Source organism: Dasypus novemcinctus, chromosome 13 (genome assembly GCF_030445035.2).
Source record: "Dasypus novemcinctus isolate mDasNov1 chromosome 13, mDasNov1.1.hap2, whole genome shotgun sequence".
NCBI classification, from domain to species: Eukaryota; Metazoa; Chordata; class Mammalia; order Cingulata; family Dasypodidae; genus Dasypus; species Dasypus novemcinctus.
Window position 1 is genome coordinate 13,511,847 of NC_080685.1, and position 18,401 is coordinate 13,530,247.

The 18,401-nt window shown below is 36.9% G+C and overlaps 1 protein-coding gene across 1 annotated transcript in view; it reads left to right on the plus strand.

The window, feature by feature from the left end:
• Window positions 1-18,401, plus strand: part of HEATR1 (HEAT repeat containing 1) — a 70,790-nt gene that overhangs the window by 51,187 nt on the left and 1,202 nt on the right. Inside the window, exons 30-44 of the mRNA XM_004473133.5 lie at window positions 3,134-3,364; window positions 4,153-4,279; window positions 5,553-5,713; window positions 6,196-6,242; window positions 7,375-7,498; window positions 8,074-8,214; window positions 12,217-12,506; window positions 13,100-13,250; window positions 14,424-14,582; window positions 14,739-14,873; window positions 15,024-15,128; window positions 15,211-15,379; window positions 15,918-16,072; window positions 16,590-16,748; window positions 18,060-18,168. Of these exons, the coding sequence (XP_004473190.2) occupies window positions 3,134-3,364; window positions 4,153-4,279; window positions 5,553-5,713; window positions 6,196-6,242; window positions 7,375-7,498; window positions 8,074-8,214; window positions 12,217-12,506; window positions 13,100-13,250; window positions 14,424-14,582; window positions 14,739-14,873; window positions 15,024-15,128; window positions 15,211-15,379; window positions 15,918-16,072; window positions 16,590-16,748; window positions 18,060-18,168 (2,263 nt within the window). The remainder of the gene's footprint in view (window positions 1-3,133; window positions 3,365-4,152; window positions 4,280-5,552; window positions 5,714-6,195; window positions 6,243-7,374; window positions 7,499-8,073; window positions 8,215-12,216; window positions 12,507-13,099; window positions 13,251-14,423; window positions 14,583-14,738; window positions 14,874-15,023; window positions 15,129-15,210; window positions 15,380-15,917; window positions 16,073-16,589; window positions 16,749-18,059; window positions 18,169-18,401) is intronic.

The following is an 18,401-nucleotide window of genomic DNA, read 5'->3' on the forward strand; positions in this document are numbered from 1 at the left end:
CATAGCTGGTCCGTGGTTCAAACCCCAGGCCTCCTTGACCCGTGTGGAGCTGGCCCACGTGCAGTGCTGATGCGCGCAAGGAGTGCCCTGCACGCAAGGAGTGCGCCCTGTAAGGAGAGCCGCCCAGCGCGAAAGAAAGTGCAGCCTGCCAGGAATGGCGCCGCACACACGGAGAGATGACACAACAAGATGACACAATAAAAAGAGACACAGATTCCCATGCCACTGACAACAACAGAAGCAGACAAAGAAGAACATGCAGCAAATAGACAGAGAACAGACAACTGGGGCGGGGGGGGGGGAGAAATTTAAAAAAAAAAAGATTAATACCAGGCAAAAAACCCCACATTATTTAAAAAAAAAAAATGTTTCACACCAATGCAAGGTTTTGGTGATAGGGTGAGATATGGGAGCCCTGTATGATGTTATGTATGTTTGCTTTCTAAGTTCACAACTATTATTGTTTATGTATGAGTGGATGTACTTTAATAAATTTTTTAAAAAAGAAAAGAGAAAATTGTAGGAGAGATCATGGTACCCTTGAAGACTCTTCCTTCGTTCCCTCCCTGGTAAGTTACGGAGCCAGCAAGTAAGATATTGACAGATTTGAAGGTTCTGCATTAATAGTAGGAGACATCAGTGAATCGCTGTAAATAATGGATAGATCTTCTAGCGAAAGAAAATCAAGAAGGAAACAGAAGACCTGAACAATGCTATAAACCAACTAGATCTAACAGACGTGTAGAACATTTCACCCAACAGCAAAAGAATATACTTTTTCCTTTAGTGCACATGGGTCATTCTCCAAGATAGAACATATGTTAGGTCACAAAACAAGTATCAATATATTCAAAAATTTTGAAATAATACATTATATCTTTTCTGACCACAATGAAATGAAGCTAGCAATCAATAATAGGTAAAACTGGAAAATTCACAAATATGTGGAAATTAAACCTTGCACTTCTAAACAACCAGTGAGTTAGAGAAGAAATCAAAAGGGAAAATTGGAAATGTCTTGTATTTTTGAAAACAAAAATACAACATGCCAAAACTTGTGGGATGCAGCAAAATGCTAAGAGGGAAATGTATATCACTAAATACATTAAAAAAGAGGAAAGATCTCAAATCAGAGACCTCACAACTGGAAGATCTAGGGAGAGAAAGGAAAGAACAAAGATGAGCAGATATAAATGAAAAATAACAATAGTGAGAATCAATGAAAACTTGGCTCCTTATAAAGATCAATAAAATCACCAAACCTTTTACTAGACTGACAGAAAAAAGAAAATGTAAATAACTCAAATGAAAGGAGGGTCCACTTCCTACCCTATAGAAATGAGAAGAATTATAAGAATACTATGAACAAATAGACACCTACGCATTAGATAACCTTGATGAAAGGACAAATTCCTACAAACAGAAACTACACTGACTCAGGAAGAAATAGAAGATCTGAAGAGACCAGTAACAAGAATTTGAACTGCAATGATGGATACAGGCCGTTATACATTCTGTCATACCCTATAAAATTGTGCAGGGCAGAGTGTCAACTATAATGTAAACTATGGTCCACGGTTACTGGCAGTGCTTCAGTATGGGTTCATCAATGGTAAGAAATGTATCACACTAATGAAGGCCGTTGTTAATGTGGGAAAGGGGGAGGGGCATATGGGAATCCCCTCTATTTTTTATGTAATATTTATGTAATCTAAAGCTGCTTAAAAAAATTTTTTTTTTTAATTTTCAAAATAAAACTAAACTTCCCAACAAAATAAAGCCCAGGACCAGAGGGCTTCTCTGGTGGATTTTATCATACTCCCCAAGAAGAATTTAAGCCAACCCTGCTTTTACTCCTCCAAAAAACTGAGAACACTTCCCAACTCATTCTATGAGGCCAGCATTACTAGTGTAGCAGAGGCAGATAACAATACCACACAAACACAAACACACAAATTACAGGCTAATATCCCTTGTGAGTATAGATGTAAAAATCCTCAACAAAGTACTAGCAGACCAAGTCCAACAGCATATTAAAAGAATTATACACCATGATCAAGTGGAATTTATCCCAGATATGCTGGGGCGGTTCAACATAAGAAATTCGATTAATACACCACATTTGTAGAACAAAAGAAATCATTTGATAAAAATGCTTAGAAATCTGGGAATAGAAAGAAGCTTCTTCAACATGATAAAGGGCATATATGAAAAACCCACAGCTAACCTTATACACAATGGTTAAAGTCTGAAAGGTCTCCCTCCAAGATGAGGAACAGGACGAGGGTGCCGCATGTCACCACTGTTACTCAACATTGTCCTGGAAGTTCTAGCCAGAGCAATTAGGCAAGGAAAACAGAAGGCCTCATACTTGGAATGGAAGAAGTAAAACTTCCTTATGTCCAGATGATTGATCCTCTATGTAGAAAATCCTGAAACATCCACAACACAGCTACTAGAGCTAAGAAACAAATCCGCTGAATGGCAGGATACAAGATCAAAAGAATAGATACAATTAAAGGATTTGCTCAGTGAAATTGACAAGGCAGTAGCATGAGAAAAACATGCTTTACTATGTGCACAAGTGTGTGAAAAATGTAATATAGTTTGGTAGAGAGCAGAAGGAGTAGAGGGTATTCATTCAAGTATTCAGCATTTTATTTTGAGCACCAGTTACAAAGTCAAATGGTTAATACTTTATTCTCTAAGCAACTTGGTGTTATTGACCTTTTCTGTTCTCTGCTTACTGAGGTAACACCCTTTTTTCTTGTTGCACAACCTAAGTCCTGCTTGATTTGTGTATCTCCCACATTCCTAGGAGCAGAATTTCTATCAGTGCCACATATTTGACCATCTGCCTTTTACTGCCTCCGGTTATCCTTTCACATGTATGTCTTCATATATAAATCCCGCTTGTGGCAGTGCTCACATCTTACGCTTCATATTTCCCAAAGGGCCATATAGTGCCCGTGACATAGTAGGTTCTCACTGAATATTTAGTGATAGGTTATTGATTATTAAAATTCTTTTTGATAACTTTTCTCATTTTTTGACACAACCGAAGGCCTTTTCTTGTCTGCTGAAAGCTTCTTTTGTGGAATGTTATTCATTGTTCCTGCTTGCTCTTTTGCAGTCTGATGGTGGAAATTCTTCAGAAGTCACAAGAAACATTGAGGAAATTGTAGTAAAAATCATTAATGTATTTGTGGATGCACTACCGCATGTTCCAGAACACAGGCGCCTGCCTATTCTTGTTCAACTTATTGTCACACTCGGTGCAGAAAAGTTCCTCTGGGTTCTCCTCCTGTTGCTTTTTGAACAGTACGTCACTAAAACAGTGCTGGTAGCTGCCTATGGGGAAAAGGTCAGTGTAAAGGGTGAGGTGGGTAAAAAGAAAAATGGTTGTTTCACACAGATTTTATTACATTTTCCAAATTAAATATGGGACTTTTATATGTACTGTGTGTTATTTGGCTGTTCTTGCTCAGAAGCTTTTAAGGTTTTTTGCATTCTTTAAAATTGATTTCCAAGTTTATGGCATTCTTTGAATATCCTTGATAACAACAAAACATCTGAAGGTGATTTGGTTTTTCTAAGAAACAGGTCTGGAGCCATGTTGGGTGATTGTATTTTTAAGCCCACAGGAAATGGTTGTAAGGTAAATTAAACCTTTCTCTCTGGAAAGTGTTTTGAAGGCACTTGGTGGAAAAAGGGAGACAGTGTGAATGTGTTTTGGACATTTTCAGCATCGTTGAAATCAGTAAGATACAAGGTGATTATTTTGTAGAGCCCTATTTGGCTATATGAGGGTAGAACTTAGAGGCCACAGACCATTTTTAAATGACTTCTTAGACCTGGGATCCAATAGTAGCTCTAGATCTAGTCAAAGTTAAGTGGTGTTCAGTTCTCCCAGAAGTCATAATGCAAATTATTTCTTGAATGATGCTCTCATAATTTTCATTAATTGGCTTTTTTTATGTAATGTCCTCATTAACTGTTATCTATCTGGTGATACTTATCACCATAAGGAATAATGTGTAGTGACTTTTCATTGCAAAGGAATTTTTTAAAGATTTCCCCTTATTTGTATTCATTAGTTGACATGAATTTGATAGGTATATTTGATTACTTTTTTCTCTTCTCTCCATATAGGATGCTATTTTAGAGGCAGACACTGAATTTTGGATTTCAGTCTGTTGTGAATTTAGTGTCCAGCATCAAATTCAAAGCTTGATGAATATCCTCGAGTACTTAACAAAACTGCCTGAGGAAAAAGAAGGTAAGCAGAAATTGGGTTTTATCAATCATTTAATGTGAAAGCTCAGGAGAAGGTATATGAATTATCTCTAGAGTCCATAGCACGTATTTAGATGGATTTTTTAAAAATTAATTTTTAATTTGTATATAAGATCGTACACTTTCTCGAATCCCCAATGGAAAATAGTTGAATTTCTTGCCATTCCGCAAACATTATCTTTTATACCTCTCTCCATTTGTGCTAAAGTGTTGGCTGTGGAATGTTAGAGGTGTCCAGGATGAATTCTGTTAAAATGGCAGTGAATTAGCAGGAGCTTGTTGACTATCTCTCAATTTCCCATTAAAATAACCAGTGAAAAATAAGGGAAAAAAAAAAAGCACACCGAGTGGTAACTAAATACTAAAAATTTACCATATAGAGTCTTGAAGGAAATTCCACTGATTGCAGCACAAGTGAAAATGGATTAAGAAAGAATTGCTAGGTTGAATGTTTTTAGTCCGTTTCCTACCCTTTGAAGCAGAACAGCGAAGAGCATTAGAAAGAAGGTAGTAAGAATGTTGGATTACACATGAACTCTTTTCTGTTACGGCCATTCTTTGCCCTGTCTCCCTGCTTGGCCAGGTAGTACCTGGTCTCATCCTGCAGTCTTCTCAGGTAACAGTATGGCAGGGACAGACCCAGGAAATTGCCTAGGAAACAGAGCTGTACATGGCCACACTTCTAAGAAAGAAGTCTTCATATCGAGTCATTGTCTAAAAGAGTTGTTCTTAAGTGGCCCACCGTGGGCTTCCAACCACTGAACTCCAAACACCTTTTATATTAGATACATTCAAACAAAGGATTCTCTGTCTTAAAGTTTGAAGTTCTAGGACATACGTCATCTTCACACTTTTAATACTGAACCTTGGAGGCTAACAAATGACCCCGTCTTCCATCTATTATAGACCACCAAGTAAATGCCTCTGAGGTTTCAGAAATTAGTTAAGACAACTTCTGTAAACATCTTTGCTTTCCATTTGCTTATCTCAATTGCCCTGGTTTTTTTTGTTGTTTTGTTTTGCACACCTCTTCTCAGGGCTTTTGGGTACTTTTTTGGTAAATACACTTAAAACAATCATATATTTTTCACTGATTCAGAGGAGGAAAAACTGCTTATAATCATATGTATAAACATACTCCTTTCTGAAAATTGTATCCCATTTTCTTGCTCAATTAAAGCTCATTATATCTATATCTGTTAAGGATTCAGTCAGGTGAAAGTGAGTGCATTGGCTTGTTTTTTTATTTTTTTCAGAAACCGTTCCCAAAGCTTTACTTAATAAGAATGAGTCACAAGAAGAAATCCTACAGATATTTAACATAGACACTCATTCTAGCAAGCAACTGCGGCATTTTAAGTTTTTGTCAGTGTCTTTCATGTCTCAGCTCCTGGCTTCCAATAATTTTATCAGAAAGGTGATGTCTTTGTTTAAATATATTTATCATAAGATGATTTTGTGTTTTCTAAAGGAACTGTGTTAAACTAGTAAAAATAGCTTGGCAAATGTCTCAGGAAAACATAGGGCCAAGACGTGATTTTAAAAATAATAGAACAAAATAGTGTAACGGTATTTGGGATTATATACTAAACTTGAATATATATAAATGCTATAACTTGGTAATTCCATTCTCAAGTGGTATATACCCACCAGAAATGCATGAATCTTTGAAGTATTTTAGATATATTTAAATTAGAATGTAATTTAATTAAATTAAGAGAAATAGATATTTAAGTATAATGGGATGATCTGAACCTGATTAAATAGGTAATGTCAGAAAACAATTACCATAGGAAATTGGAATGAACATTCCTAGATAAGTTCGATCAAACTTACTTGAAATGCCTTTTTATTATCAATTTCCATCCTGTTCTAATGGTACCTTCTTTTTAAAATTAGGTAGTTGAAAGTGGTGGTTCTCAGGTTTTAGAAGGTCTTGAACAGAGGTAGGCTTACTTTTTTAAAATTTTTATTGGGAAATAATTTCAAACTTAAAGAAAAGCTGACAGAATATACAAAACTCATATACTCCTTACCCAAGTTCACCAGTTACTTAACATTTTGTGGCACATTTGCTTTATCATTCTCTCTACATACATTTTCTCCCTGAGTCATTTGAAAGTAAGTTGCATACTTTATCCCCTTCATCCCTAAATATGTGTGTATTTTCTAAAAATAAGACCATTTTCTTATAAAATCACAGTACAGTTACCAAATTCAGAAAATTGAACATTGATACTCTTACCAGTCTATTGTTTTTAGTCAAAACCTAATCCAGGATGTGTATTATATTTATTTATCTCTCTTTAATCTGTTTTAATCTGAACAGTTCTGTGTGGACTCCTGAATTCTTATTTCATCCAGTGGATTATAATCCATAAACTGTCACTATGTATTTTGATGTAGAAATCCTTAACCTTCCCCTCACTTCCTCAAAGGGTATCTTCTGACCTTTCTGTATCCCTCCTTCCCAGAAGCATTGCCTTCCCAAGACCACCAGCAGGTCCCAGATACTTTCCTATGCCTTCCCTACAGCCAGTTTTGTGCACTACCAAATTCCAGTCCTTTGTCTAGGATTTTAACACTTAATGTAGTACATTCCATTTCCGGGGTGATTCTGTTTGTGCTCTTCACTCCCCTCTTCTGTGCCATGTCATGTTCTGTTTCTTCTTTCCTCCCCAGTGTCCCCCCCGCTAGCTCCCCAACAGATAAGCACTCTGTATGCTTTCAGGTTGGCAGTCGTGGATGTTCTGGAATAGGGGGTAGACTTCTCCAGTTACAGATTATTTGAAGTTCTTAATCTTCTCTGATTCCTAGCAATGCCAAAGGCATAGATTATGCATATTTATTTGCACTCGGTTTTGACCTGAATGGTGTGTGGGGTACGTGTGTGTACGTGTGTGTCGAGGTATGTGATGATAATCCATTCCTTCTTTTCTTTGCACATTGTTTTGAAATAATTCAGTACAAAATTACTTAATTGCCTTTTCTTTTTGAAACATTCTGCATGAGATAGGGATAAATGTTCTCTTTAAATGCCTTTGGCAACTGTTTACTGAAAGAGTCTCCTTGTTTTAGGTTACTAGAAACAATTCTTGGCTATATTAATGTTGTAGCACAATCCATGGAGAAAAATGCAGACAAACTAACTGTGAAGTTTTGGCGAGCACTACTTAGTAAGGCTTACGACATGCTAGATAAGGTAGGCTTGCGTTTCACCACATACTTACTGTTTTGTTGTTGTTTTTTGATGTCAGTCATGGTGAAATTACTTAATGGAAAGTTTTACTTCAAGATAAATAGCAATAGCTTCTCTCAGTATAATGAAGCTGAGTTCTAGGGAAAAGTTACCTTGATGACTAGAAATAAACGTGTCTTAAAAAAATTGCTTCTCTGCCAATTACAAGAATGTGTACCTCAATAAACGTTTCAAATATAGTTACCTAATCCTAGATAGTTTTGGTACATAAAAATGTTTCTTCGCTAGAGTATGTGGTATATTAGAAATGCCACTGGTCTTGAATTAAGAAAGTTTTTCTAATCTAGCTAAATTATTTAGCTTCATGGCTTTGAGCAATTTACTTTCTCTTAGCATCAGTTTCTTTTTTTTAAATAAATGGTGGGTAATAATGCCTATCTGAAAGGTTGCCGTTAGAATAAAATAAGAAAATGTATGTGAAAAATGCCAGGCACCTGGGTGTATAATAAATAGAAGTCTGTTTTGAAGTTGAACTGAAGTTTTTTTCTTCCTTTTTTATAATGAAAACTGCCCTACAGGTCAATGCCTTGTTGCCTACAGAAACATTCATTCCCGTGATTAGAGGGCTGGTGGGGAATCCACTGCCATCAGTTCGCCGTAAAGCACTGGATCTTTTGAATAACAAGCTACAGCAGAACATATCCTGGAAGAAGAAAATAGTAAGTGAAGACTGTGTAGCACACCATTTGCTGCTCTTAGCTTTATCGAAGAGATACATTGACCTCTCAAGTTTCTCCAGTGGTAAAATTTAAAATCGAAGTATATTATTATCTGAATATAAGGCTGTGATGTGTGTGCTTTTTCAAATGTGATGCTAATTCTAATAAGAGTGTGTATGTGTTGTAAGAGTTCTTTTTGAATAGAATTCTTAATATTATAATTACTTAATACTTGGCTTAACATTAGCACAGCTTTTTTTTTTTAATTTTTACAAACATGACCCTTTCATTCATCTCCCTCACCTTCCCCTCCCCCAGTAGCCTTTATTCACCCAGTCGCTTTTTATCTCTGTGAATTTTCTATTTCTAGTCATTTCTTTTAAGTGATAACACAATTTTTGTCCTTATGTGTCATGCATATTTCACTGAGCATAATTATTTTAAGATTCTTGCATGTTGCAGCCTGTCTCATAACTTCATTTTTCTTAATAGCCAAATAATTTTCCATTGTGTATATATATACCTAAATTTTGTTGATCCGTTCTTTTGTTGATGGACACTGGGTTGTTTCCAGCTTTTGGCTGTCATGAGTAATGCTGCTTTAAGCATTGGTGTACTAGTGGCTGTTTGCTACCCTAATTTATTCTCTTTGGGTACATACCTAGAAGTGGAATTGCTGGGTCAAATGATAAATCTATATTTTTGAGGAACGGCCATATTGCTTTTTTTTCACAGTGGCTGTGCCATTTTATATTCCCACCAACAGTACACTGGAGTTCCAATTCCTTCACATCCCCTCCAGTATTTTTTTTTCCTGTTTAATAGCCATTCTTGTTGGTATGAAGTGGTATTTCATTGTGGTTTTAATTTGCATTTCCCTAAATGCCAGTGATGTTGAGCATCTTTTCATGTGTCTGTTGGCCATTTTTGCATTTTTGTTTATCTTCGTTGGAGAAAAGTCTACTCAAGTCTTTTGCCCATTTTTAAATTGGGTAATCTTTTTGTAGATTTTAAAGTTCTTTGTATATTATGGATGTGAAACCTTTATCTCTGATATATGGTGTGCAACTATTATCTCCCCTTCTGTGGATTGTCTTCATTTTCTTGATAATTTGCTTTGATGCACAAAAGCTTTTAATTTATATAGAATCAAATTTATCTTTTGTTTCTTTAGTTACTGTGCTTTTGGTTTCATATCAAAGAATCCATTATGAAATTCCAGGTCATGAATATTTGCCCCTAATGCTATCTTTTAAGAGTTTTTTAGTTTTAGCTCTTATATTTAGGTCCTTGATCTATTTTGAGTTGATTTTTATATGTAGTGTGAGATAGTTGTCTAACGTCATTCTTCTGCTTGTGGCTATCCAGTTTTCCCAGCACCGTTTGCCAAAGAGATTATTCTTTCCCACTGCATGCACTTAGTGCCCTTGTCAAAAAGCATTTGTAGATTGCTTTTGAGTAATACTGACATGCTAACTATGTTAACTTCTAATCTATGAACGTGAGATGTCTTGCCAATTGTTTGTCTTCTTTAATTTCTTCCAGCAGTGTTTTGTAGTTTTCAGTATACAAATCTTTTATATCCTTAGTTAAATTTACTCTTATTTTATTATTTTAGATGTTATTTTAAGTGGAATTGTGTTCTTAATTTCCTCTTTAGATTGTTGATTGCTCGTGTGTAGGAAGGCGCTCAGTTGTTTGAGTTCATCTGGTACCTGCCACTTCATTGAATTAATTTATTACCTCTGCTGGTTTTCTTGGGGAATTCCTCTGGGTTTTCTGTATATAAAATCATGTCATCTGCAAATAGAAGTAGTCTTACTTCCATTCCATTTTACCTGCCTTTCTTTTTCTCACCTGCCTGGTCTGGAAGAACTTCTAGTTCTGAGTAGCAGTGGTCAAAGTGGACATTCTTGTCTTGTTCTTAATTGTAGGGAGAAAGTTTTAAGTCTTTTACCATTGAGTACTGATAATAGCTGTGGATTTTTAATAAATTGTCTTTATCATGTTGATAAAGTTCCCTCCTATTCCTACTTTTCTGGGGGTTTTTTTGTTTTTTTCATGAATGCACGCTGGATTGTATTGAATGCCTTTTCAGCATCTATTGACATAATCATGTAGGTTTTCCCCTTATTCTATTAATGTACTATATTACATTAATCTTTTAATAAGCCATGGATTCAGTTTGCAGGAGTATCTTAAGGAATTTTACATCTATATTCATAAGGGAAATTGATCTATAATTTTCTTTTCTTGGGATGTCTTTTCCAGGCTTTGGTGTCAGTAGGATGAATTACGAAGTATTTCCTCCTCTTGAATTCTTTGGAAGAATTTTGAGGATTGGTATTCTTTAAATGTTTGGTAGACTTCACTAGTAAAGCCATCTGGTCCTGGACTTTTCTTTGCTGGGAGCTTTTTGATTATTGATTCATTCTCTGTACTTCATACAGGCTTGTTGACTATTTCTTCTTAAGTCAGTTTGGACGATTTATGTATTTCTAGGAATTTTTCACTTCTAGAGTATCTGGTTTGTTGGTACAAAATTGATCATAATGTCCTCATAATCTTTTTTTAATCATAACACTGAGTATTTTTAAAAATATTTATTCATTCATTGATTCATTCCACCCCCCTTTGTGGCTTGTTCCTTTCTTTTTTTTTTTTAAAGATTTATTTTATTTAATTCTCTCCCCTCCCCCAGTTGTCTGTTCTCTGTGTCTATTTGCTGCGTCTTGTTTCTTTGTCCGCTTCTGTTGTCGTCAGCAGCACGGGAAGTGTGGGCGGCGCCATTCCTGGGCAGGCTGCACTTTCTTTCGCACTGGGTGGCTCTTCTTACGGGGCACACTCCTTGCACGTGGGGCTCCCCTACGTGGGGGACACCCCTGCGTGGCACGGCACTCCTTGCACGCATCAGTACTGCGTGTGCAGCTCCACACGGGTCAAGGAGGCCCGGGGTTTGAACCGCGGACCTCCCATGTGGTAGACGGACGCCCTAACCACTGGGCCAAGTCCGCTTCCCGCTTGTTCCTTTCTTTGCTGTCTCTTCTCTGTGTCCATTTGCTGCACGTTTTTCTGTATCTGCTTGTCTCTCTTTGTTGTGTCATCTTGCTGTGCCAGCTCTCCGTGACACATGGGCCAGCTTGCCTTTACAAGGAGGCCCTGGGATGCAAAACTAGGGCCTCCCATGTGATAGATGGGAGCCCAACTGATTGAGCCACAGCCACTTCCCTCTCATAATCCTTTTATTTCTCTAAATTCAGTAGTTACATGATGATTTTCCTTTCTGATTTTAGTTATTTGTATCTCTTCTCTTTTTGTCTCTCTAGCTAAATCAACTTGATTGATTTTAAGAACCAACTTTGTTTTGTTTATTCTATTTTTCTATCCTCTCTCCCAATTATCTCTGCTCTAATCTTAATTATTGTCTTTCTTTTGGCTTTAGCATAGTTCTAATCCCCTTTTATTCCAAACCACAAGGATTGCTTTATATAAATAAATTAGATTTACTGGGGTGATGACTGCATAACCCAGTAATGAAAATGAGAGCCACTGAGTGTACACTTTGGACAGAATGTGCAAGGCATGGGACTGTATAACATAGTGAACCATGTGGTGGAAAATGGACTGTGGTTAACAGTACAAATGTGCGTTAATCTGTAACAAATGTTCCACAGGAATGTAAAGTGTTGGAGGGGTAATGTATGAGGATTCTGCACATTACCCATGATTGTTTTATAAGCTTACCACTTCTCTAATAAAAAACAATAATAATTTATCAGCAAGCACACATATTCACTTAGCAGTGAATAAACCACATGAAGAAAAGTTGAATTGTTTGTCATGTTTGTCATGTAGCTTAAGGACCTATCAGTCTTATATCCATTGAGAAAATACCAAGCAGGAAAAAATGGGGAAATAGATGAGCATTTTTAAAACGGGGAAATAGATGAGCATTTTTGTGGTGCTTTACTTATTTGGAGATTTTGACTGTCCTCTTCCCAGGTTCACCGTTTCCTAAAACTGGTTCCAGACCTTTTGGCCATTGTGCAGCATAAGAAAAAAGAGGTGGAAGAACAAGCAATAAACAGACAGACGGCTTTATATACCCTAAAGCTTTTATGTAAGAATTTTGGTGCAGAAAGTCCAGAGTCTTTTGTCCCTGTGTTGACCACCGCGGTGAAACTGATTGCTCCAGAAACAAAGGAAGAAAGGAACGTGCTGGGCAGTGCGCTGCTGTGCATAGCAGAGGTGACCTCCACTCTGGAAGCACTGGCCATACCTCAGCTTCCCAGGTATTCTACTTCAGACCTGGAACAGAAGCAATTGTGATTTAAAAAAAAAAACTCTGAGTAGAAGTTCCATAGGAGTAGATTTGTTAAAGTTGAACTTTTCTTCAAACTGAAAAGTACATTCCCATTTATCTTGTGAAACATCTTTTTATGATGTTTATTGACTCCCGATTTCTCCTCCTGTCTGACTAGCTGTAATTAGGAAGCAATAGGTCAAGGTCCTTGATAGAGAAATGTTCAGTTAAGCCAGGTGTCCACATCCTGAAGTTGGATGGCCTCATCTGTCTTTAGCTCTGACGTGTACTAGCTGTACAGCCTTGGGTAGCCTACTGAATGGATTAAAGCTTTGCCGTCTATAAAACTGAAAAAGTACCTGCCTGTGGGCTTCTTGTAGGCAGTGCTTGTGAGGCTTTTTTGCACAGTGCCTGGCATGTAGCAGGTGCTCAATAACTGAACGATGTTATTTTTTGAAATGACTGTGGTGTTGATATTATCAGCACTGGGAGAGTTCTTGCTCTTAGGCACATAAAATGTGTAGACGGGGTTTGGAGACTATAAGCTCCAGTATTTATGCTAACACTCTGCGTTATTTTCAGCCTGATGCCATCATTGTTAACAACAGTGAAAAATACCAATGAGCTGGTTTCCAGCGAGGTCTATTTGCTCAGTGCCTTGGCAGCCCTGCAGAAAGTGGTTGAGACTCTCCCACACTTCATCAGCCCTTACCTAGAAGGCATCCTTGCACAGGTGAGCCTGGGGACCACAACACGCTAGTGCGTGTGGAGCAGTAAATGGAAAAACTACAAATGTAGTGGTTTGTTATTTAAGTTTTTAGATTCTGTTTGATAGGAAAGTTTCTTTTTTTTTTTTTTCACATTTGAAACACTTTATTATGCACTTATATAAAACTAATAATATGACATAACTATTTGTGTAAATATGGTACTTTGTAATAAGAGCCCATAAAATCTGAGTCATGTCTCCTAACCATTTTATGCCTCAACAACCAAAATTGCATGCTGAATTAAATCAAATAATGAGTGATTAAAATATTAGCCATTATATGCAAAATGCCATTCCAGTCATTTCTTTTTTTAAATTGTATTCATTTGAAAATACATAGATCACAAAAAATGTTAGGAAAGTTTATTTCTGAGCAGATGTTTTTATTAAATGTGTGCCTCGTCTCTTCCATTGTCCCTACTGCTTAATAGTGAGGTTGACATGGAGTCCCTTGGTTCCGAGGGTCTCATCTTCTTTTATGAACAATGTATTTTCTCATTTTTTGGAAGTTAGGCTGGTAGAGTGGCCTTTTATTACTTTTTGTGGAAACTTGTGTGCCATGCTTGTTTCTAATGAGAACGGTTTCTTAATCCTAAGGTGTCATTCAAAGCAGATTCCTGTACTGCAGTATAATGGTTGCCTGTGAAGCAGTGAATTGACAAGTGGCATTTCTAAGTGAAAATGCCCAAGAACGTTGTTAGAGCCGCCCCCACCCCCACACCATTCCTCCGATTGTCACTGTTTCATTACATTGCTCTTTGGCCATTTTTGATGGCAGGATCCTTAACTATGATGGTGCAAAGAATTTAACCAACTCACATGCTCTACAGCCAGGGCTTGAAAGTCGATGACATCTAGAAAGTGCCTGTACTGCTGGGGGGCTGCTCTAGATTTGAGGGCAAGGAAGTGCTGGGTTCTTCTGGTTCCTGGATTCCCATCCTCTAAGACGGTCAGTCTTGTGATCTGTGGCTGTTTACGGCTGCTTTCCACCATTCACCTACATCCCTAACTCCCAGCTGGGAAAGAACCATCTGCCCAGTTTTATCTAGAGATTCAACATTGGATTTAAAAGGAATTCTTTGTTGGTTCTCAGTGAGTACCACAATGGCCTTTATAACTGTTTTTATATTCCTATAGGTGATTCATTTGGAGAAAATCACTAGTGAAATGGGTCCTGCCTCCCAGGCTAATGTCCGCCTCACATCTCTTAAAAAGACACTAGCTACCACCCTTTCACCCCGGGTCTTACTGCCAGCCATCAACAAAACTTACAAGCAAATTAAGAAGAACTGGAAGGTTAGAGCACTGTTGGGTATTAGACTTTGGAGAAGGGAGAGGGGTGGTAATTGAATTTTTAAATTTTCACTTGAAGAATGTGGTTAATTCCTCTATATAAATGCATTGCTGAATCTAAGAAGAAAAACTGACATCTCTTTACTTTGTTATTGGTAGAATCACATGGGTCCATTTATGAGCATCCTGCAGGAACATATTGGGGTAATGAAGAAGGAAGAGCTCACTTCCCACCAGTCTCAGCTCACCACATTTTTCCTAGAGGCCTTGGACTTCAGAGCACAGCACTCTGAGGTGAACTTATTTCCACTCCTCCAAGTTCTAAAGTTATTTACCTATTAAAGATCCAGGAAACAATCCAGCTATGAAACAGCAGTACTTGTGAAAATAACTTAGAGCTACATCTGATTACTCTAGCTAATAAATCTCTTCTTCTGTTTTCAGAATGAGCTGGAGGAAATTGGAAAAATCGAAAATTGTATCATTGACTGTTTAGTAGCAATGGTTGTAAAACTTTCTGAAGTCACATTCAGGCCCCTGTTCTTCAAGGTAAGTATGTCCTCCAGTATTTTCTTTGTACATAAAAGTTACAAGGTGTGTAGAGGAAACTAATATTATTTTATCTCTTTAGCTGTTTGATTGGGCTAAAACAGAAGATGCCCCAAAGGACAGGTTGCTGACATTTTACAACTTGGCAGATTGCATTGCTGAAAAACTGAAAGGGCTTTTTACTCTGTTTGCTGGCCATTTAGTGAAGCCTTTTGCTGACACCTTGAACCAGGTGAACATCTCCAAAACAGGTTGGTAGCTCCCTTTCAATTCAGTCTATTCACTTTGCTCTGTGTACCTTACACAAGGTACATTAAGTGTTAAGTTATGATCTAGCAATACTAAAGAGTCGATTTAGAAGTTTTTTTCAATTCTATAGTGTGAAGTTTTACTGTCAGTTATCAGACATTTGGCATAATGAACATGATTAATAGACTCATTCGAAAGAAGTAAATGCGCATCAATAATGGAAGTCATTGGAAGTAACTTTAAAACGTTAAAATTAAGATTGGTTTATTCCCTAATGCTAATAAGCAGCCTATTTGACAATTCAGGGAATTTAACTTACCAATCAAGGCATTAGAATCTTTAATAACTCTAAAAGAAGGAATCACTAATCCTAGAGGCCATCAATTTTATTTGCATTCTTACCTTTAACTTCATAGTTATGATTTCCAGATCAATTGAGAAATATTCTTTTGGTTGTAGTTACTTTAATAGTGATTTGAATTTAAAAGTTGGAGCTTAAAGTGTGAAAATTTATTTTTATTTTTACTCCCCTACATACAGATGAAGCATATTTTGACTCTGAAAATGACCCTGAAAAGTGCTGCTTGCTGTTGCAATTTATTTTGAACTGTTTATATAAAATCTTCCTTTTTGATACCCAACATTTTGTAAGTAAAGAGAGAGCAGAAGCTTTGATGATGCCACTGGTGGATCAGGTAACCAAAATCATCTGTTGTTACTGAGCAAGCCATCACTGTTTAATCCTTGCTGGTACCAAAATGACAGCTTACTAAGCATTTTAAGTATTTTTAATGAAATTTGTATTTCAAATTTGATTTCTCATTTTTTTATAAAAGTAATATCATGGAATTATGAAAATTTCAAAAGACAGACATGTCTTTTATGTAGGACTCATGGTTATATTTTTTAAATTGTATTGAGACTGTTTTAGGGCTCATATTCCCTCTGAAAGAACTCATCCAAGGTGTTCTGCTAGAGGGAAAGGGATGGTTTTAAGTGCTCTGAGAGTCCATTTGAATTCCCTGTAGATTTCAGGCCCAGGGAAGTTAAAAAGGTGGTAATGTTGCTGTAGAGAGAGTATTAGATAGTACCTGGTTTTTGATCCTGCTAATATCATTAAGACCAGTAAAACATTATTTATATATTGGGTATTTTTTCAAGCAGAGGAAAAAATGAGACACTTGCTAGAAATCCTTGTCTCACTCTTAACAGCTGGAAAACAGACTTGGAGGAGAAGAGAAGTTCCAGGAACGGGTTGCAAAGCACCTGGTACCATGTATTGCTCAGTTTTCTGTGGCCATGGCTGATGACTCTCTTTGGAAACCCCTGAACTACCAGATTTTGCTAAAGACAAGAGACTCCTCACCCAAGGTTAGGAATCGCGTAAACTTAATGTGGTCATCATGGTCTTAGAAGCTTGGTAAAGCACAAGAGAAAGTATTGCTGTTTGTCATTGGTTCTAGAGGTCGTAGGCAGAAGTTTGAGCCTGATAGCTTTTAAAAATTTTTATTATTTACAGGATACTTATAAATGGCAGTCCTCCCACCCTGATAGTGTGTTAGACACTCAGAAGTACTAAAATACTTCGTCTTGATAAATGCTCTGTTTGTCCAAAGAACAGTCCTTTGAGTTAGAGCAATATATATCTTTATTGTATCTATTAGGCTTATAATTTTATTGACTAATAAAAATTAAGTGATGATGGTAGAGATATATTGTCATGGGTAGATTGAAAGTTGACATTCTTCACCTAACTATCAGAAGTTTTCAGACTAATCATCATAGTAGAACCTAAGGACAAAACACACTAAAGCAGAATTTTATTAATAGGATTATAAATTCAAATTTATACCTTTACTTCTTAAGAAATAATGAGAACAATGAGGCTGTTTTGATGAATCGCCAAATTTTAAATCATAGATTCTTAACACAAGCTGAGCATCAATTGATTTTAGTATATGGTTGCACATCAAGAAAATCCTGACTCAACTTAGGTAGTTATAAATTATTTTTAACAACTCACTTTGAAGTATCCAAATATTCTTTAAATTATCTCAGAACTTGAAAAAGAACTAGTAGGTCTTCTGTTTCAAAGTGAATTGCTAACAATACCGAAAAATTATTTTCATTCCTTGCCATAGACATGTCATGTGGGAAAAATACCTAACGCTTTTTTAATCCAGAACTATCTAGATTAAGAAGTTAAGACACTGTGTCTTTCCTTCAGTGCTGAGATGAGAGCATGGCCCAGCAGGTGCCTGGACCATCACCACTGTAGTGGGGCCCGCAGGCAGGGACCAACGCGCGGGTGTCCTGCCCAGAGATGACAGGGGATGCTTTGTGACAAGGTGGACGTCAGCTCAGCCAGCCAGGCTCACTTGCAAGTTGGTGAGCACCACTGAAGTTAACTTGGATGAAGTGTTAAAAGACATTCACATTAAACATCTGCAGTGCTGGAATCCAGTTTGAAACCACTGATTTATGAGGTTGCCCATATTACACACAGATCCCAAATTGTTAAATAAACTGGGATTAAGGTGAAAGCTGAGTGGATATAATGAATTGAAATAAACTCCAATAAAATAACACTTAACTAAAAAACCTAGAGCTTGTCTCAAGTCAGCACAGATTTTAAGAGAAGTATCGTATTACTACTTTTTTTACCTTTTTTATCCCCTTCAGGTTCGATTTGCTGCTTTGATTACTGTCTTAGCACTGGCTGAGAAACTAAGGGAGAATTACATTGTCTTGCTACCAGAATCCATTCCTTTCTTAGCAGAACTGATGGAAGGTAATTTACAAATTAAGAAATAATTACAGTAAAATTGTGTGAAAATGCCCAGTTATTTGGATGTTAATGTGACTGGCAGTTGGTGTGGGTCCTACTCATTGCCAGAGTCCCCTAGTGTGTAGTTCACCATACCTAGTAAAAAAAATCTATACATACATTATTTTGATATATTAAGCTTAATAAATATTACTGACTTAAATTTTATTTATGCACATATTGAAGGGCAGACATAT